This window comes from Phoca vitulina, unplaced genomic scaffold (genome assembly GCF_004348235.1).
Source record: "Phoca vitulina isolate PV1807 unplaced genomic scaffold, GSC_HSeal_1.0 scaffold50, whole genome shotgun sequence".
Taxonomy (NCBI): domain Eukaryota; kingdom Metazoa; phylum Chordata; class Mammalia; order Carnivora; family Phocidae; genus Phoca; species Phoca vitulina.
Genome location: NW_022589753.1, coordinates 11975216 through 11996591, shown reverse-complemented (window position 1 = coordinate 11996591; position 21376 = coordinate 11975216). Strand labels below are relative to the sequence as shown.

At 40.6% G+C, this 21376-nt stretch overlaps 1 protein-coding gene and 1 non-coding gene across 9 annotated transcripts in view; one reads left to right on the top strand and one right to left on the bottom strand.

Annotated features, from left to right (window-relative positions):
* Nucleotides 1–21088, bottom strand: part of STAU1 (staufen double-stranded RNA binding protein 1) — a 54233-nt gene extending 33145 nt beyond the window's left edge. Inside the window, exons 1-4 of one of the 8 annotated variants that reach the window (XM_032387803.1) lie at nucleotides 20818–21088; nucleotides 11403–11473; nucleotides 4656–4944; nucleotides 2738–2862 (exon numbers count right to left, since the gene is read on the bottom strand). In XM_032387803.1, the coding sequence (XP_032243694.1) occupies nucleotides 2738–2862; nucleotides 4656–4860 (330 nt within the window). In that variant the 5' untranslated portion in view covers nucleotides 4861–4944; nucleotides 11403–11473; nucleotides 20818–21088. Of the gene's footprint in view, nucleotides 1–2737; nucleotides 2863–4655; nucleotides 4945–11402; nucleotides 11474–20569; nucleotides 20590–20817 lie in introns of those variants that run through there. The other 7 variants (XM_032387806.1, XM_032387805.1, XM_032387808.1 and 4 more) reach the window with 7 other exon arrangements.
* On the top strand, nucleotides 8836–9013 carry LOC116621796. The gene has a single exon (XR_004297450.1). It is a non-coding gene; the product is annotated as a U4atac minor spliceosomal RNA (small nuclear RNA).
* Nucleotides 21089–21376: the final 288 nt, after the last annotated feature.

Sequence of the window (21376 nt, the reverse complement as noted above, 5' to 3'; positions counted from 1 at the left end):
GAAACTGTCTTCCAATTACTTCTCATGGAAGAAATATAGCAAACTTGATTTAGACACATAGTAGTATCTCATATAAATTAAGACGTTCGTTTTGATGTTCTCATGCGTTTGTGGTCTCTTGTCTGAAAACACAATCCCAGGAGGACAAACACTTGAATAAATTTGGGAATGTCAGCCAGGCTCTAAAACGCTGCCTTCTACTTTGCTAAGATTACTCTATTATTCAGACACTCCCTCCACCTTCAGAAGAAAATCTGATCCACAGTAAGCAAAGATCAAGAAACGTTTCTGAACTCAAGGAGGCATCCAAAACAGCTAATTTTGTCCTCAGCAAATGCTGACAATGGCAAGCCTCTTTATTCCTTCTTAAGTATAAAGGTAACCCAAATACTCCATTCTTAAAATTAGGTTATGTTAATCCTATCAGAACTGAATTAATACTCTGTCAAAAAATATGACCCATCATGCCACAGTGATTCTCTAACTTTGGTGCTCATCCAGGAAACTTGGTAAAATACACATGCCCATGGATTTTGACTGAGGAGCAAGAGGGGAGACCGGAGCAAGTGTATCTTTAATAAGCTCCCCTAGTGATTCTGACGCACTATGAAGTTTGAGATTCACTACTTTGGAATTTAGCAAAACCAACTGGAGCTTTTATTTTTCTGCTTTTCTTTATCACAGGCTATCACTGTGTTTCATCTACAAATAATATACATGAGAAATGCTGATGTGAATGCATCTACATCATCTGAAAATGTCCAGACCACAGAAATTTGGTGCCTAGAGGGATGGGTGTGCCTTGCCTTCACAGATGATTTTTCTTGTAGATCTTAACTTCAGGATTCCCTCAGCACACAGCTTCCACTAAAGGGGAAAAATTAAGAAATCCTCACCCCACTGGAACCATTAGGGGGTCCCCTGAATTAATGCTGCAGTTCACAAGGGTACTCATTCAGCACCAACAGCACGGACTCAAAACAGTGGCTGGCCTGAGCAGCCACAGAGCAGGAGCCTACAGTGCTGTGCAATCCCCAACCTCCAGGGCATTTCATGAACCTTTCATGGAAAGACACTGAGGGGGAAAAGCTAAAAAGCAAAGAGTTATAATTTTATCAACAGTCTCGCCTTTCTCCAGCACTTCCCCCGTCTGCACTGTTGTGGCTCTGCTGCCTCCCAAGTGGAGGGCTGGTAGCGAGGTTAGAATCTAGGTTTTCACAGAATTCAAACCATACCACACCACCGACTTTTTAAAGAGTCTAACAGTCAGTTAGGAGGGAATAACTTTTCCTCTTTGAATAACTTGAAGGTTTAAAAAAAAAAAAAAAAGGGCAGTTACAGATTGAACACACAGCCAAATGACCTACAGTACCACTGAAGTTTAAGTGAAAAAGTACGTGTTTCAAAAAATACCAAAAACAGTTAATAAAGGGAATCCCAAAGTTAAGGTCTGCAAAAAAAAAATCCCGCAGAAGAAACAGAACAGTTATAGAAAATCACTAATTGCCTTCCAAAAGTAAAGAAACATTTCAAATACGATCATGCTTTAGAATAAAACTAGCTTCACATGAGTAGAAATTTCTGTGTTTCTCAAATGCCTAATAATAATAGCTACCATTTCTGCAGCACTTAATAATCGCCAGGCATTGTGCTCCACACTTTAACATACAGTCTCTCATTTAATTCTCACAGTAGGCCTATTTGGGTAGGTCTTATCCCCATTTTACAGAGGAGGAGACTGAGGTTCAAAAACAGCAGTAGCTTGCCGCCCAAGGTCACACAGCTAGAAGAAGCTGAGATTTAAACCCACATCTGTCTCACACCAAAGGCGACTCACCTAAACACACTATGGTGCCTATTTAGGACTGTGGTTGATGTTGTTTTTAGTCAAATGAAAAGGGAAACTTGGTAGATATATCATTCAAGGCTTGAGGTCTGCATGTCAAGAAAAGTGACGCATAAAGAGACCAATAACTCATCCTTAATAATATTATCTTTATTGCAAAGCTAGGATCAGAAATAGGAGACCCAATTCCTTCTCTCTGACACCATACCCTCTCTCACACTGCAGCTGCAAAGATAAAGCCAGATATGCACACATTTAAGTTCCAAGATTTACATTAGCACAGATATCAAACGAGCTTCAAAGACTGAATTCCTAAGTAACAAATAGTAAAAATTTAAATTACAGTCAGTCTTCCATTCTCTAAGATATGGGGAAAGACAAGGATAAGTGAAATCAGAGACAATCCAAAGGACTCACTCTGAGACTAATTTCTACCCCTCATCTTCAAACCTTTTACCTGGATTGCTAACAAGTGGCAAAATGGATTTCCTGTTCCCCTCCTCTCCCTGCCCAGTCTAGGGTTCGTGCAAACAAGCAGGAAAGGAGCCCGAGGCAGGCTGTAGCCAGGAGGCCCAGAGCCTGGAAAACTCGCAGGAAATCATTCACAGGTGCTTGGGAATTGTCTCTATTCAGAGTCCTAAACACAACCACACACTAATTGGAATTTTAAAAGCCATATATCCCAAAAAGAAGCATGTCTGGTCTTTGACCCATTCTGCAAGGATGAAGAGAAGTGACTTGCCAAAAATCTATACTTTTGCATCTCTTGAAGACAGCCTCAGTGGTTGGGAAGTACGTATTCTGAACCACAGCACCACTTGGAGCAGCATAAAAAGACAGAAAACATTCCTGGTGGGTTAGAAATGCACAAGCAGTATGGACAATATTTACCTTACAGTGAGCTGGACCTTGCTCACGCAAAAGCTTATACTCAGGCTGAATCTTGTTGAAACGGGCTAACTCATTCACAAGACACATTGGGGTTTTCTCTTTGGGGTGTGCCATGCTAGAAGGAACTGAAAAATAACGTCAGAGCAATGAAGTCAACTAGCAGTATATAGGACTGCTGCTCTCCCGGGGATATGAGAAAAGAGGGAACACGGAAGGTCTAAGGAGTCAGAGCAGCGGTGCCGCACAGCTGCAAACCACGCGGGGGCGCCCGCCTGAAGGCACAGCTGGGGTCCGCTCTGAGCCGGCCGAAGCCGGGGAACCTAGGAGAGTGTGTCTTCCAAAGAGAGAGAACCGAGGTCAGGGGGATAACCAAACCATGGCAGGAAGCAAGATTTGAAATCAGATGAAGCACTGTTGTTATAGCCAACCACGGGAATAACACGGAGGTCTTGTGAGCACAGACACACTGGTTACCACAACAGCCGTCAGCTGGACCCTGTCGGTTATTGCACAAAACTCAACGTGCCGATGCCATTTCTCAAACAACGACTGTCGTGTTCCACACGGCTAACTTCTCGTTCCTGGGGCATCCCCTAGTCTTATCTCCAGAGGCTGCCATCCTCAGACCTTATCTACTTCTGAGAATTATACAAGTAAAATAAAGTGGCCTTGGCGGGCAGGAGTTTTACAAAGTCAGTAGGATGTGGATATAAGAACGCATTAGAAGAAAAAGCAGTAAATCCCAGAGGACTGAAACAGTCTGTGACATTTCCTTTGAAGATGGTCTCCAATGGCAAATTTGGGGAAAACTGAATCTGTTGGGTATTATGACAAGTCAAGATAGCTCTCCAGTGAGCCAGTCCAAGGAAGCCTAGAGGTAGGGTGACAGATGCCATGCAGCTGAGAGGGGGATGAGCCAACACTCTAAGAACAGATTTATAAAGTAAAGGAAATGAGAAATGAAGGAGGAAATGCAAGGGAAATTGTCAGGTACAAGGGGTTGAAAGAATTTGTTAGAAGGTGACTCTGCTATGGAGACACCCATGTTGGCACCCCATTTAATTGGTTTTGCCACTATGGGGAAGGGTTGGGAAGCAGAATATTATTTTCAGGATTGTTTATTTTTCAGCTGTTTCAAGTCTTTTCTCATCAATGAGCACATTTATTTAGAACTTTTTTTTTTTTAAGTAATCTCTACACCCAATGTGGGGCTCGAACTTACAACCCGGGGATCAAGGGTCGCATGTTCTTCAGACTGAGCCAGCCACATGCCCCATCAACGAGTACATTTAGTTCATCTTTATTTTCCTAACAGTCAGATTTAAATGCTTCTGAACTTATTCCTCTTCAAAAATCTCTGCTTCTTTGTTCCATTTCTAATTGGTCCTCACTGTGATTTCTGAACTACCTCTGGAATCTCAATTTAAACTGACTTGTTCAAAATAAAAATTAACAAATGCCAACGCACTCTCCTGCTTTCCGGTAAATCTGGCTGCTCCCTTGCTTGGGATATAATCTTACAGAAATCTAAAACAAGGGCTTACACATACAAGAATTCTTTGTCAGTTCTGGGAAATAATTTTAAAAGGAGAATTTTCCCATACAACAATACAAATCCAAAGTGGTATTTACTGTTCAATCCTTTCTGCTGGCCGCCACTTTATAATAAGCTAGGTTTTATAGTTTAGTTTTCAATTCCCTTTCTTACACTTTGAAATGGTCTGTCAACTCAGGCCTCCGACAACCCAGTATACAACCGAGTGTTTTACATCTGGAATAAAGAAGCATGGGTGTTAATACTTTCTTCTGCTTCTTGAAGGTAATGTGAGAGCTCCCTACATCTGCAATCTACTTATCAGATCAAAAAACAGGCTAAGAAAACATTTGAAAAAGAAGACACTTGGATTCATACGCTTACCTGCAGCTGCACTGGTGGGTGTAAGAGATGCAGAGGGTAAAGCAGAGTTTTGAATAGGTCTACCTGCATTTTCAGAGGGCAGAGAGCTAGTAGTAGAAGGAATACTCATCAAAGGCTGGGAGAGAAGAGACTGGTTCTTGTTCAGTATTTGGCTCCCTGAGAGAGCAGCAGATGGGTTCTGAACTTGCACTTGAACTTGAGACATGGTCACTTTCAACAAAAGTGAACAACTGCAGGTAAACAGCTTTCAGTGCAGGTTAATTCAGTGCTATGAAGTCTAAAGTTCTACCTAAAAGTTGTAAGGGAAAGAAAATAAAAAGGTAAATTATAGAGGAGATATGTAATTGCCAATATTCAGTCAAAATCGGTGTCACCTACTCAAGAATGAAAATAGTCCCACTGAGCCTGGAGCTCCACCGATATATCAGAAGTGGGTTTCCCCTCGGTACGCAGTGAGGTTCCTGGCCTTATGACTTTCTGACACTGCTTTTAAATGACTTGCAATACCCGTCTGCTCTGCATGTTTATTTTATAAAGAGCATCAGTAGGGCTTAATGATATTCCTTGTTGAATATTAAGAATTACAAACTACAGCCTATATTCAAAATGGCCAATTAAAAAAATAGGGAGAGGCCTTCCATACTATATGGATACAGTAAAGATTTCTGGCCTCAGAATTATCAGAAGCTGAAAGCACACCGGGTTCCTAGGACCATTAATGGGTGAATGTCAACACTGCTTCCACCGAAGGTGCTCAGACTGGCACCCTTACAGTTTTCCTTTAGGCTGACTGAAGAAACACAGGAATTTCTCACTTTTGCTGTTTCTTTTCCTTATGATGGTAAAAAATCTTTTTCCTATGAGGTTTGTTGAGATGGTCTCATTTAGTTACAGACCCCAAACAAAACTTGCATCTACATCAATATACAGGATCCTAAGAAATTACTTGAATAGTAAAGAACATTCTATAGTGTTTGTACGATTAAAAGCAAAAGTGGAGAAGATGAAGAAGAGAGGAACAGATTTCAGACTGGTAATTTCACTGGTGTGGCTGGGGAGTGGAACCCGGGGAGCAGAGGAGACTATTTACCTCATCTTCTAAGTTCCAAAGACATTACTTCTAAATACATTTAAATTTTCTTCATAAGTCAAAAATAAGGACAGTTCTGCTTATGTTCAGAGTCATCCTTCAAAAAGCTGAAAATGTTTAACCAAGTCAAAAGTACTCCCAAAATAACCAAGAGCAACAAAGAGTAGAAAAAGCCAACCAAAACAGAAACCAGCAACAAATCAGAAGTTCTATTACAGAGTAATTGTTACTTAATTTTTTAAAAAGTCTCAGAGTAATTTTTAATTAAAGCTGGACCTCTACAAAGAGATGAATGACCAGAGCAATTAAGTTACTTGAGGAGTTCTGGCACATTCTCTCTTGCTGAGAGCAAAAAGAACTGCAAAACTAAAAATAACAACCCAAACACCTCAGCTCAAACATGACTTTGGATACAGAAACATCCCCTTATTCACCAAAATCCCCCATACTGCAGTTGTTCCTTGTTTACTTTTGGAGTTGGAACAAAGGAACAGAGGAGATTCACTAAGACTAGGTAACTGTCCTGGTAAACAAGTTGCCAACATCAAGAAACAATTCCAGAACCAACCAGAAATCAGCTAGGACCTTGTTTCATTGTTTTGATTTCCTTCAGCTGCCAAAATGGAAATATTTCTCTCTCAGTGCCCCTCAACCCCCCTGCACTCCCTTCTCCCCTCTCTTTCTAAACTCTGTCTTGAGGGCATTTTTCTACCAAAAAAAAAAAACCTCACCTATAGTGTACTCACAACTTCACACCACCACCCACTAGTCACAGGTCAAAAACTATGCCAAAAACCAAGTGTCTGGACTCCAGAGCCTACTACGTGCACCCCAGAGGCAGCAACCCAATCCTGCCCCAGGTTGCTCTGAGGGTATGAGACTGAATGAACGAACTAAATTTAGAAAGGGTGGGGCCCAGAGATCTATTCTGGCCGGTGCTGAGCAGAGCAGGCCCACAGCCAGCAGGTCCGGTCACAGACTATTAAATACAGATTTTCTACAAGCTGAAAAAGGGAACAAATGGCCTTTAATTAAGACTGCCCCCAAAATGTTACCTTGAGTTCACCTGGAGCTGTGTCTCTGTAACTGGGAAACAAGTAGTTCAAAATTGCAAATAAAAATTTCCTAAAACCCGAATACGGCTGTACTCATCTACAAATTTCTAATGTCCACCGTGACCAATACCAAACAGCACCCATTAGCCCATGAACGCTCCTATGTGTCTCTAAGCCTGAAAAGAGAATTTAATGCAGTGGTTCTAAAGAGAGGACAAGTCAGTTCTTCAGAGTGGTCTGGATACATTATTTGGCTGTCGCCCACTGGAGGATGGGAGGAGTTACTGGTATCTAACGCACAGACGAGCCAAGGATGTTGTTTCGAGTACACATATATTAACCCACAAAATCTCACTAATAAGTAGCTTATATTCTTAAGAAAAGAAAACCCCCTTTTTACCTCAAAAGGCTCTAAAAAATTGAGGCTAATATTTTACCCAAATAGACGCTCCTTTCCCAAAGAGAAGCCAGGCAGCTAACATAGTTATAAATGGGGTAAAATATATTATTTACCCACATAACTTGAACAACAAATAAAGCTTTTCACTACTGCTACTTATAGAGTGCACAGCAGCATTCAGGGGAACCAGGGAATTCTGCAGATCCTACTTCTGTACGAATTTAGCCCCTGTTGCCCAACAGTACTACCCTGTCCTGAAGATGAAATCCTTCCATGAGATCGTGTCTTTTCTTTTGAGCCTATCTTTAAGGGTTACTTGCCACCAGATAAGTTAGGGACTCCAAAGAGATTAAAATGATTTGTCAGTCTTCTTATAAACGAACAATATTTTACACACAGTAAAATTAGGTGGAAAACTGAAAACACAAAGACTTCAGCTTTCCTCAGCACTGAAAGCACCTTTAACTGTTAAGCCTGGGTCGTGCTATTTCCCTGTGTCTGGCCTCCAGCACAGACGAGAAGCCTCTGGTTTCTCTTATCTCAAGAGCTTTAGACACCAACTCAGGAAAACATGTTCACATCTTATTCTCAAATCCTTGTATTTACGTAGCACATACAAGCACTAAAACACGAAGAGAGGTGATAGGATAGAGTTACGAATACCTTTTTTTTTTTTTAAAGACTCCTAATTCCAAGTCCCAAATTTGGCTTGAGGACACAAAAATCTTCTCATAAAAACAGTCTCACCTTGGATGGCAGCTTCCATTTCACAAGTGTCACATACTTTTTAATGGGTTGTGGGAAGGGGAATATGGGCACATGAATTCCACAAAAGCATTGTTTTTAAGATATTTTCCATGCCCAGCATGGAGCCCAATGAGGGGCTCAAACTCATGACCCTGAGATCAAGACCTGAGATGAGATCGAGTCAGACACTTAACCACCCAGCGCCCCTAAGCATTTTTAAAAATTATACATAATGTGTTAAAAATTGATCAGGTACAGAGGTGTCTGGGTGGCTCGGTCGAATGAGTGTCCAACTCTTGATTTTAGCTCAGGTCGTGATCTCAGGGTCGTGAGATCAAACCCCAGGTGAGCTCCGCGCTGGGCGTGGAGCCTGCTTGGGATACTCTCTCTTCCTCTCCCCCTTCTCGCGCGCGCGCTGTCTCTCTCTCTCTCCAGAAAAGAAAAAAAAAGTGAGGAGACACAAATGCAAATTCCTCATTCAGCAGTGATCTACCAAGACTAGGCCATACTGAGTGTACCATCTGAGTGATTTGTTTAAGAAACAAAAAGGCAGATTCTTCTAGAAATAGTTTACAGAACTATCTGCAAGAGTGCTTAGTTTTATATTCACTTTCAACTAACAGATTGTTAAATCATTGTAATATGAAACAACTACTTCGGCAATTATGGAAAAACATTTTAATATCCAATTTGTAACTAGATTAATATATGACTTATAATGAAGGTATACTTTTGTGTTCAACACATCATTCCCCTTTGCAATAAGTGATGTTTCCAAACAAGATGTTAGAAAGAAAAAGAGAAAAAGAAAAAAAGGAGAAAAGAAATCACCACAATTCTGAACAAGCTTAGATAGCCACAAACATTTTACCAAAAATCTCTCCCTTCACCATCCTTTTCTTGGGGTTGCGCTACTGTCCAATGAACGCCTAGTGAGGGCAGTACTGCTAACGCCTGAACAAAGTCCTCCATCAAATCTTATGTAGTATGGGTACACAGACACAAGAGCACTCCAGTTCCTTGCCAGGATAAAGCATCAGCTGTATGAACAGCAATTTCAGGACAGTATATTCATTCAACATTCAACAAAAATTTATTAAGCATCTACTACATGTGAAACCTTATATGGCATATTGTACATTCTCAAGTGCTAGAAAAAATCTATTTGTTAAACTTTTCCTCAAAGACACAAAAAGAGATCTTTAAGCAACCAACTGTAAATCTATTAGTTCTCTAGGTTTTGAGAGGCTCCACTCTCAGAGAAACTTTGTCCACAACAATAAAAAAGCTAAGGAATAAACCACTTTTCCTACAATAGCCTTGAAATACACCTAAAATGCCCAGACCATTCCTTTACATTCAACAGTTATTTCTAAGATCCTTTCTGGACACATCTTTCTGGTTGCAATGTGGTTTTATGTTTTCTACAAATAAACTCACCCCACCCCCACAACCACCACCACACCTCCCTACCTTCACCCCCTACCAGCACCCACCATCGTGGCTCTGGTCCCCAGAACAGCACTTCATTGACTCCAAACATTATCTAAACACTCGTAGGCAGGGCAGCCGCAAATACAGAAACATGGCAATCACTATACTCCTACATAACCATTTCCAAATAACAACGGCAATGTCAAGCAAATAATATCCAATAGCAGGCCCAAATATCAAATTACCCAATAAAAGGTTAAAAGAAATATGACCAAACTACTTAAGACAGAGGGAAAAACAAAACAAAAAGACCACTATGTACTTGGTGCTCAAAAGAAAGACAGGACAAGTAGCCCTGAGGAGGCATAATCACTTGTAAGACAATAAAATCAGCCAAAAATAATGCCTGGAAACAACCCAGGCTGTTCAAGATCTTTGCATCCAAGTGACTGAATGTGGCACCTGTCTCACACTTGGCTCAGTGCCAAGTGGGCAATGGAGGATTTTCTTTCCACACAAATGTAACCACTGGGTGGTCCATTTAAAGAAACACTTCTTAAAAGAGAATTCATTATTAATTGTTCATCCTGGAAAGACCATCATACCAAACTGTACACTAAAGTGAAAAAAACTTTACCTCTGCAGCCTAACGAGCTGCAAACCTTACTTTCTTTTCTAGCTTTGCAACCTTATCAAGCTTCCCTCTTCCATTCCCTAGGAGCAACTCTTACAAATAACTAAAGTCAAACACATATAATTTTTTGCAAACATGGAAGTGTTTTTAAAATCTAGACTTATAAGAACATGGAGAAATGTCTTAAACCAACCAAAATGAGTGACTATTCATGATTTGCTGGAGATTTTTCAGAGTAGCACTGTGTAACCTATTCTTAAGTAAGAAGGGGCTTAGTTCAACATAACAGTTAACTGGCTTTTCCTTTCAGAAATTGTACTCTGTAACTATGTGCCATCTACCTAGAAACACGACGGCATTTACCATCATCTTCATGCAAAAAAGACTAGAGCCAAGACCCAGTTTCTAAGAAACCAGCCTTGCTGCTAAGTAGCAACCAACAATGTTAAATCAGATCAAACTTCTGAGTTGTGGCTTTCAGTTCCACTCCCAAATAAGACAGCAATTATCCATCCAATTCTTGGCAATCCACTGCCCGATGCCTCAGTTTCCCCAGAACACCCTGTAACAGGATATTCGGCAAAGCCTCAGCTTTAGCAATCGGAGGGCGAAAATAATGAAGAAATCCTAAGGCATGGGATGGTAACAGTTTAGTCCTTGGAAAACAAAAGCATTAAATAAACCCAGTGTAAATCCATTCATTGAGCCTGGTACAACTTCTCTGATCTCCTTATGCTTCAATTTCCTTATTCCCAAAGAAAGCTGGGTTTGACTCGTCCACTAATCACTACCTCAGTGATGTTATGATGCTGTGCTTTCAGCTCTCAGAGGGAAACTGCTAAAATACAAGGCAGCATTGACAGATGTAGTGCATTTTGCAGTGCCTTGATATAAAACTGTAAAATCCTCAACTCTTACAAAACTTTTGGTCTAGATGATCACAAGCAGCCAGCAGTAAATGGAACTTGATTCATAACCCTATCTCATGACAGAAAACAATGTTGGATTATTTCCACAAGTTTGAAAATCAAGTTTTACATAAACAATCTGAGAAATCAAAGGCAATCTACAAAACCTGCTATGAGCAAGATACTTACCAGCCGAGTTATGTCTAATGACAACTTCAGTGGCCAATTTTCACGTCTCGACATTTAAAGTACACGGCAGTGCTGGCTAAAGGGTTTTACATTCTTGCCAACAATCTTCCCTGCATTTACTTTCTAATTAAATCTCAAGAGTAAAAAGAAATTCAGACTGCATACAATTTCTTCTTTTTCTCTAACCTTACAGACAGAAGTAAAAGTCATTTTCCACACAAGCCATTCAAGAATTCAAAAATATTACAGTTTATGAACAGGCCTGAAATTATAGAGCAAATTATGTGTACCTTAAAAAGAGGTGCTCCGGGAATAATGCTGTTTTGGTTCAGTTCTGAGAGGTTATGTGATTAGGAAACTCCTAGAAAATAAGAAACAATAATAATTTACTAGACTAGACCATTTCTGACAATGAAGATATATATTGCTCAAGTTTTGGGGAAACCTAAAATTTACAAGGAGGAAAGTTTCTGAAAACATGATGTCATGGCCTGAAGCAGCACACTGTAGAATCCACAAAAGCCACAACTGCCTGGGAGCTGGGCAGAGTACTTTGTGGAGACATGACCATAAGAGAGAGAGGAGTACTTCGAAACTAATTTTAAAGAAAGAAACTGGGCATCATATACTGTCTGATCACACAAGTGTGGTTTTTAAACTTATGGGGTTTTTCCCCCTTTTAACTACCGGCTAAATATTTTATTTCTAAATGTCCTTACCATATGCTTGGTCATGCAAATACAACTGCATGGGAAAATTTACAAAAACACAAGTTGCACATAAACATTCTTATATTAAATTGCAAAATACAAAAAGCACATTACCTCTAGTAAATCCAAACCATAATCATTCTTTAGAACTGGATTTCAGGCGACATAAGAGTTTAATTCTCAAACTCTCAGATCTGATTTATCTAGAGGTATCTTCCTTTTTAAAGGGTAGTACAGGTGATCCTTGAACAACGCGAGGGTTAGGGGTGCCGACCCCCCCACCCCACACAGTCGAAAATCCACGTGTAACTTTTCACTCCCCAAAGACTTCATCACTTATAGCCTAGCTGGTAACCGGAAGCCTCACCGATAACATAAACAGTTGATTAACACATATTTTATGTTATATGTATTATATACTGTATTCTTCCAATAAAGCTAGAGAAAAGAAAATATTAACATAGTCATAAAGAGAAAATACATATATAATACTGTACTGCATTTATAAAAGAAATCCGCATATAAATGGACACATGCAGTTCAAACCCGCATTGTTCACAGGTCAACTGTAGTCAGTAACAAAGACGATTCCTTACCTTGAGATGCCTTTTGCATTTTTACAACATAATTTCACTCATTTCAATTTCTCACTGCTACTGTGACTTAACAGAAGATAAAAGTAGCTGTTCACTGTCCAAACAATTTCAGAAATAAAACAATAAAGTCTAATTTGTTTTACGGTATTTTAAACAACTCAAGTCCTTTTCGTAAATAGTATGTTATACTACTAACAAACTTTCCAATCTAGAGGCCTGTTTCTCCATAATCTCACAAGACTAGCATGAATGGAAACCGGAAAAGGCCTCTGAGCAGCCCAAAGACATTTCTAAGACTGCCTAGGAGAGCTCATGCCTTCTACTCCGGGGGGGCTTCCCTCAATTCAAGTCCATCTGTGCTCAACAATTACGGTAGTTTTGGGTATCTACGTTTTTTTAGCCCAACCCAGAAATGTAAAAAATTAGAATAAAAAAAAAATACATAAAAAAATAAATAAATAAAATGGAAAAAAGGAGCTGCTAGAGTCAATGACAACAGTAAGAAACAACCACAACAACTTTACAGCAAAGGAAAGAGGAGGAGGGGGGAGAAATACAGCAGCTTGTAACCATCTGGATTTTAGACATTTTCACACAAAACAAGGATAGCTGACACTCATATACACATTCACACTCCCGTGACCAAACGCAGCTTTTGAAATCCCCCAACCATTTTCAAATGATAATCCAAAACCCTCATGATTATTACTAGTCTAGCTATATAGCACTTACTTTCTCCAAGCAGTGCCAGAGAAGACAGACTGGGGGTTAAGCCCAACTCCCTTACTTTCCCACTCAAGAAAACATACTAGAATGCAAAAGAATGAATTACATTCATTGCTTTATTCACTTAACAAAAAATTATTGAACACCTACTACTTGCGGGCAGTATTTTAGACACTGGGGAGAAGGCAGTGCATAAATAAGATACAGTCCCTGTCCTTGTGCAATTGTACAAGAATAACCTTGAACCTAACACAAATTTAGTAAATAATTCACAGTGGCATTTTAACTCACAGTAACAAATCATTTATAATACACATCACCTCATAACTAAAGAAAACAAGTAAGAAGAAAAAGACCCCTTGGCTGCAAAATGCTGATTTAGGATAAGGGCAAACCAGCTAGCACAGGGGGCTGTTTGGTTATGGTGGAGGAAAGTCTTGGCTGGAGATCTGAATTTGGGTCCAACTCTGGTGCTGAGCTGAATAATAAATGCTTCATTTGATATGTTAAGAGGCTTCAACCTTTTACTATATTAAATGGGGTCACTACCACCAATTTCATAGGATTAATAAAGTAACTGTACTGCTTGGATGGATTAGCTGGTAATACAGGTGAAATGCTTGTAAAGTATGATATTCCATACCCAAGTTAGTTGTTAAACGTCACTTTCTTAGGGTATACTGTAACTGATTTTATAAAATGACATAAGTCATGTACGAAACACGCTATTTAAGAAAGAAAAAACAGCAAAATTAGAAAGAACTTTATTAAAAAAAATTACTTTATTCTTTTTTTATGTTTGGTGCTTAAATAGGTAAATTCTGTTAACAGGGAAATCAGTACCCAGCAGTAGTCATACTCTAAATGTTCCAGACCGTAAAGGTTCACTACACTACAAACAAAAAGGGAATTTATTTACCTAACTCTATTTGACTGTCATCTAGGTGAAGGGTCATAGAGTTTCAATGAGCAGGTTGGTTAAATTGTGCAACAAAGAACATAAGCCTCCAGGCATAATCAGACTTATCATTACATATAAATTATCTTCTTTCTGACAGAGGAAAGGACTGCCTAGCATTTTGTACAAAATCACAATGGCATCAGCAGACAATGGCCCTGTTTGTATCAGGGTGGAATCTGCAAGAGTAGAAAATTCATGCCTCAGTTAATTTTAATCTATAGAAAGCATGGACTTCAAAAAGCAAAACTGTGAGAGAATCAGACAAGATCTAGTTAGATCAAAAAGCTCGTGCCTGAGGGGAGCCAATATAGACAATTTAAGAAGCAGCATGTGCTCACTTCATCCCCAGAAAAGACACATTTCCGACACCTTTTCATGATTAATGAGACACACGTACGTCATTACAGACTACATGGTCACCTAGGCTGAGGTTAAAACACAGAATGGAAACACACACCGTCTCATGAAAACCCCAAATCCAATGGGCAGGTTTAATTTCACTGATCTAGCCTCTTAAAACTAGCCATTAAGAGAGGACTACTACCTGGGTGGAGAACCAAAGAGGCTTCCTATTCAGGAGATCACTGATTCAAAGAAAGTAAAAAAGAAACTGTTCAGGAGGCAGTTTAATACCAAACAGAAAGTTACATGAAATATTTCCAATACCATCAGCAAGGAAACGGATGTTAGACATGGCTGGGAGGCAAAGAGGGCCACAACCAGAGAGCCCTATAAAGTTAATTGGAAGTTTAGTTAATGCATATCCAATAAAGTAGAATATTATAATTCTAAAGAAACTAATTTTCTTAGCAACAACCTTGTCTATAGTTCATAAATCATTTTTAATTAACTTCATGAAGGATTATAGCAATAATTTAGGGGACAGCCTCCTACAACACACAGGTTAATGAAATATCCTCCTCCCGATTTAATTCTAAGTAGTTCCCGCCCCCCACAAGCCTTTGAATCAACCTACAAGTTTTAATGTGGCTGTAGCAATCTATCACAACAAACAAAAGTACACGGTAAGTCTATTTCAAGGGAATGATGAATCGAGTTCATTTTAAAAACTGAGTATTACTGAAACAGACTTTTTTCAAATTGGTCTGAAGTTCTAGTGACCAAAAAATCATTCTAGCTATGGTGACACACAGAAAAAATCGCCCTAAACAAAAAGCACCCGAGCATAATTAGAGATGAAGTTGGTTCAGTGGAAAGAGCTCAGAACCCCACTCCAGTTACCTGGCCTCCCAGACAGGCCTCAGTATCCACAGCCACTGTGAACAGACATCTGCAAAGACGTTTTCCAGTATCAGAAATACAAAATAAAGTGTCTACTTCAACTCTTAGCACCAAGGAAGAGCTCGCTGAACAGCAGCTTTTACATCATTAGATAAATTCAATCTGACCCTTCAGATTCCTTTCCTGCATTAAGTAACCCTCACCCTGTAATCCTAACCTACCTAGCACATGGTTAAGAGCTCAATAAATAGTAGCAAGTATTATTATCCAGCAAATTTACTAATCCTGTCCTCAGCCACATAAACATCTATAAATATAAACTTATAGCTACACATCACTTGTAAAAAACATTTTAAATGGGAACAGAGAACATGCTGACTAAAATCAACCCACTCACTGGGCAACCAGTTCTAAAGCTACATCAAATATAGAGATAATCTAATGAACAATCCTTTCCATTTAGGCAAAGACCCCAGGGCACTTAAATTTTTTTTTAAGATTTTGTAGTCTGGTAGACTAACAAAAATCTTCTAGAACAATTATGACCTCTGTATCATATAATAAAATAGCCTGGTTTGTTTCATTACTGTTATAAACTCACAAAGTCATCACACTTCTCCCCCAAATTAGATTCCAGATTAAACAAAAGCAGATGGGCTACAAATTTAATATTTAGAAGACTAATTTTTAATCGAAAGCAAATACTTTCTTGGACAGATTTTCCTACTTTTGCTTTCAGTAAATATACTCTGAAGGAGCCCCCTGAATATACTCCTTTAACAAATAAATAAACATGTGTAATTCCAGAAAATATAAAATCAAGTTTGCAGAGAATTTGTTTCTACCTCCTCTTACCTGGTGACATAAATCACTTTTATATCAACCTTATTCACTACTTTGGGAATGTACGTATTAAAAAAAAATTAAGCTCTTTGTAGTAATTTCCTCATTTTACCATTTTTTAAATAATAAATAATTTTCTTTGGTAAGGTTTTCTAGTTCAGAGCATTAAACTGTCACAAAACAGATCTCCAAACCATCCATCTAGGAGTATTTGTTAAGATCAACATAGCTATATATTTGTAATCCTATTATCTCCTTAGTAGGTGAGAACAAAGGATTTGGCCAACATTATTCAAGCTTTGTAATACTTGATTTACACATAAGCACACCTTATCGCAAAAATTCATTAAACATTTCTTCAAAAAAGCAAAAAGTTCTGGAGTCAAAGCAAAACTGGAAACAAAAAAATCAACAAAGCCCTTGGCTTTTAAAGGTCTAGAAACACCTTACAGAGCTGCCTCAATTTAAAATTCACTGTGGTGGCTATGCATGCTCAAGTATTTAGTGTGCTGATGCTGCAATTTATTTTGAAATGTACTGAAAAATAAAATGGACTAATGAATTCAAAGAGACAGACAAATGGAACAGACCTGATAAAACAAGAAGAGCCAAATGTCAATGGCAGAGAGCAGGTGGTAGATACAGAAGCATACAGTAAATTTCTTTAAACTTTGTTATATGTTTGAAAATTTTCATAATAAAATGTCGGGGAAAAATAAGGATAGCAAATAACATGTCTTCTCATTCAATCTCTAACTCATAATTTTTTTTTTTAAAGATTTTATTTATTTATTTGACAGAGACACAGCGAGAGCAGGAACACAAGCAGGGGTAGTGGGAGAGGGAGAAGCAGGCTTCCCGCAGAGCAGGGAGCCCGATGCGGGGCTTGATCCCAGGACCCTGGGATCATGACCTGAGCCGAAGGCAGACGCTTAACGACTGAGCCACCCAGGCGCCCTCTAACTCATAAATTACACTTTTTGGAACGGCATAAATGCTAAATCTTGATTTTAATGAGGTTTTATTTAAGGAAAAGCTCATATAGAAAATTATACTAGAAGCATGTTAGCTACAAAGGTCTCTGTCACCAAAAGTTTACAATTTAAAACAACCTGTTTAGGTTTAGTGTGAAGCAAAAGGTCTAGTGTGAAACAAAATTTGTCATAAAATTCTCTCAACATTTCTGAAAGCTCTCATTTAAAAGGGGGAAGAACTTACATTTCCCCAACCTGAGCAATTCTGTGCCACTAAATATGACAGTGAGTAAGACGATCCAGTGTGGAGGCTCATAAAAACAAGGTCCCTGGAATTGACTTACTGACATCTAACTAAAAGATGCCTTTTTCATGAAAGTTTCATTTTTATGCTGGTGAATTTCACTTTCACTCCATCCAGTAAAAGGGCAAGAGAGAAAGTTGCCCTGCAAGCTGAGAGCCACTCTGTGCCTCCTATATTAAATATCTTCATTGTCTTACTGAGGGGAGACTGGATGAAGCAGCACAGTATAGGCCAACGTTGAACGATTACACTCAAGAGTAATTTTAATGGATAAGACTTCAGAAATGAGGGGGAAAAGTTCTATGAGTCATACTCCTTTCTAAACTTAAAATAATCTGTATATACATGGGTTTTCTGGCTGAATCTTAAAAGAGAGCAATTTAGTCTGAACAAACTGTATTTATGGTAACAATTCCAAATACTTAAAAAAGTTTGACTTTAAGCCTCCTGGGAAGCACTAAGCATTTTTTAAAATAAAGCACATTTTGTGCCCTTTCTTAGATACCAGATTTTTTTTTCTAATTTTAAGAGGTATGCACATCCCTCTCCATCTCCCAGACTGTAGTAAAACATAACATACGTTTTCACTACACCTGATCAAGCGCAAAGTAAACCTACATAATTGAAATTACAATTATCTAAAAGTAAATTACAATTGTCGAAAAGCTGTGAACAGCCCATGACCAGAAATTTGAAAATTAAGTAACAATGACAAATGTAATATTCCTGTCAACTTCAATTCTAGGAGAAATCTCTTTTCAGACAAGAAAGAAAAACATGAGCATCTAGGCTCTGAAATTCATTCATACTTACTAAAAATAATTCTACAACAAAGTTTTGAAATCAAATACCCTTTGCTTAATTCTTAACCTAATGTGACAGCAGCATATTTACACAACTACTGTAAAGAAACTTTGAAAGTTTCATTATGAATTATTAACTGTAGTTTAATTTTGACACAAAGTTATTCTCCATTGTAAGTGGTTTAACAAGTAGGTCTCCACCAAAACAGGCTTAGGGATATCTGTATTTCTGATTCCTTTTCAATTATAACCACTAACAGCTCAAGAACTGTTGCTTTTGTACACAAAAAAGCAAGGCAATATTTTGGACATGACTGAATGGAATAAGCACTGAACCAACAGCTAATCTGGCCACTCATTTTTTTTTCTGCTGTATAGTAATCGTGTGTAAACAGAGATGAGAAGACCAATAAACAAAATGAGAACTATGATTCCACTAAAAGTAAATTTTGTGACAGATTAACAGTCTGAGATGATCTTGTAAAATTATATGATGTTTAGGATTTGTTTCAAAATAACCCAGTTTGGGGGAGGAGGTACTTCATGAAACAAGATGACCTTGGCTACAAGTTAATTATTGTCAAAGCTAAGTGACCAATACATGGGGGTTCTCTACAGTTATCCAATTTTTCATGTTTTCCATAATAAAGAGTTTTTAAAAAAGGTTATCGACTGCAATATTAAAACATCATTTCCCCAACACTACAATTTTCGATGTGGCAGAAGACATGCGTGTTGTACAGCTATTTCTTAGGTGTTCTGAAGAGTCATCCAACCAAAGATTTTAAACTAGAAATGACGGTGAGGCTCTGTCAGAAAATTACAGGAAAATGTCAACAGGCCACTTTATATCACATGTAATCAAGAGACAGGTGTAAATCAAAACAGCTTTAAATTCAGTAAAGACATTTATTACCTAAAACAACTCTACAATATAGGAGGATCATTCAGGTGAGCAAACACACACGCACTACTTTTTTGTAAATTTGAACCTCCATGAGTTGCATTTCCTTAAGGAAAGGTACACATATACAACTAGGTAAAGAATTAAAAGAAACTCAGTATCTTTAAATAAAGTTGCTGTTTTAAAAATCCCACCTGTCACCAGGAGGACCGAAACTGCTCCCTCTACAATCCAACTGTATTTTTAGTTTTTACTTCAACAAGCAGCAATGTAATTTATATTTGGTAAGCACACCGATTCCTGAAAGGCCAAGATCAATCAAAAACCCGGATTAACTCTCTTTCCCCCACCCTCTAAACAATTAAAGCTACAAGCAGAAGGGAAGAGCGACCTTAAAAACGTCCCCACAGCCAGAGAACAGAGGCATAACAGACTGAAGCACACATCTTCGCCGGAACAGGAGAAAACTTCCACATAAGCAATACTGCAACACGGAGGTGGGGCAAGGGCTTAAAAGGAAAGTCGGCCAACAGGGACGGAGGGAATAAAAGCAAAGCTGCAGTGAAAAAAAGTTAGAAGTTAGAAATGTAGCGCAAGAAAGGACAGACATATTTTTTGCCTGCTTCCTACACCGCCCCCTCCAGAGCCTGACACAGAGCAAGTGCTCCAGAAAGGTTTGCTGAACTCAAGGAAAGCTTCTGCCAGCAACTTTCCCAGAAATGAAATGACAACAAGAAGCCGGATGATGGCAGAAAAAAAAAAAAAGGACAGGTTGCTCATACTGAGGGAGCTGGTGAAAATCTTGTAGCTGGCTCAGCGGAGGAGATGGAAGTAACAGCATCTTTTACAGTCTGCCTACTTACAGAGTGTCCCAATTAAACGTACGCCCCTTTCAGATGTTAACAACCCAAAACAAAAGCCCGGGCGCTGGCGGTGGGCACGCTAAATATTTCTGCCTCAAAGAAAACCCAAACGGGTAGGTAGGTCAACTTGTATCCCACTTTACCCATTAAGTTATACCTTAATATCACGCTAATAAATTATGCAGACGGTTTATTGGGACACGCTGTGGGTCTGGCACTCTGATAAGCGCTTCACACGCCCCATTTCACGGAACCCTAACAGCCTGAAGAGGCAGGAACCGCATTAGCCCCTTTTTCCAACCAAGACACAAAGAGTTTAAGTGACTTGCTTAAGGGAGTAGCGCTGGGGTTTGTACCCGTGCTGGACACCTGGGCTGTGCTCGTAACCACTACGCTCCAGATCCAGCTGCGGAGATTTAGACGCTCCGGATCTCAGGGACTTGAAGCGGGGACCCCCACCCCATCCCCCGCCCCAGGAATAACTTCGGCATCCCCACGCACGAGGAGGAATTAGGAAAGGCGGCGTGGCACCTGTTTCTTGCCCCAGCAAGGGGTGGACGAGCTGGAGCGCCTGGGGTCCAGGCCGCGGGGCGCCCCGAGGCGGGGGGCGCGGGAGGACCCGCCTCCTCCGGGAAGGCCCCGCGGGCGGGACAGAGGCCCGGGGAAGAAGGCCAGGCGCGCGGGCCCGCCGAGGCCTAGGCCCCACCCGCCGCCCCCCTCCCCGCGGCCGCGGCGCCCGCGCGGGCCCCGCCAGGCCCGGCCCGGCCCGGCCGCCTCACCTGGCTGCTGCCCCGAGCTCGTCCCCCGGCCGGCAGTCCTGGGCGGCGGCGGTGGCGCCGGGGGAGGCGAGGAGGGGAAGGAGGAAGGAAGAAGGGAGAGGAGGAAGGGAACGGCGGAGGGAAGAGGCGGAGTGGCCGCGGAGGAGGCGGGCGCCGCCGGGCCGGGGGGGGGGTCAGAGGAAGAGGGAGCCAAGCCAGACGCGGCGGCCGCCGGCGCAAACGCTGAAGAGCCGCTCCGGCGCCCGCAGCCCCGCAGGAAGTGACGGGGGAGGGGCCTGCGCCCGCCCCCGTCCCCCGCCCGCCTCCATGCCCGGCCCCACCCCCACCCGCGGTCCGAACCACAAGTCCCGGCGGGCGCTGCGACGGCGCCTGCTCTCGCAAGGCACTCCGGGAGCCTGGTGGGCTGGAGCCTGGTCGGGCCTGGTCGCGGCGGCCCACCCGGGCCCCCGGGGCCTGCTGGGAGTTGTAGTTCTGCTGGGAGTTGAGGGCTACCCGGGGACCCGCAACAAGGCTGGGCCGACCTTCTTAACTCCGCCCCCCTCCCGTCGTTCTTCCCGTT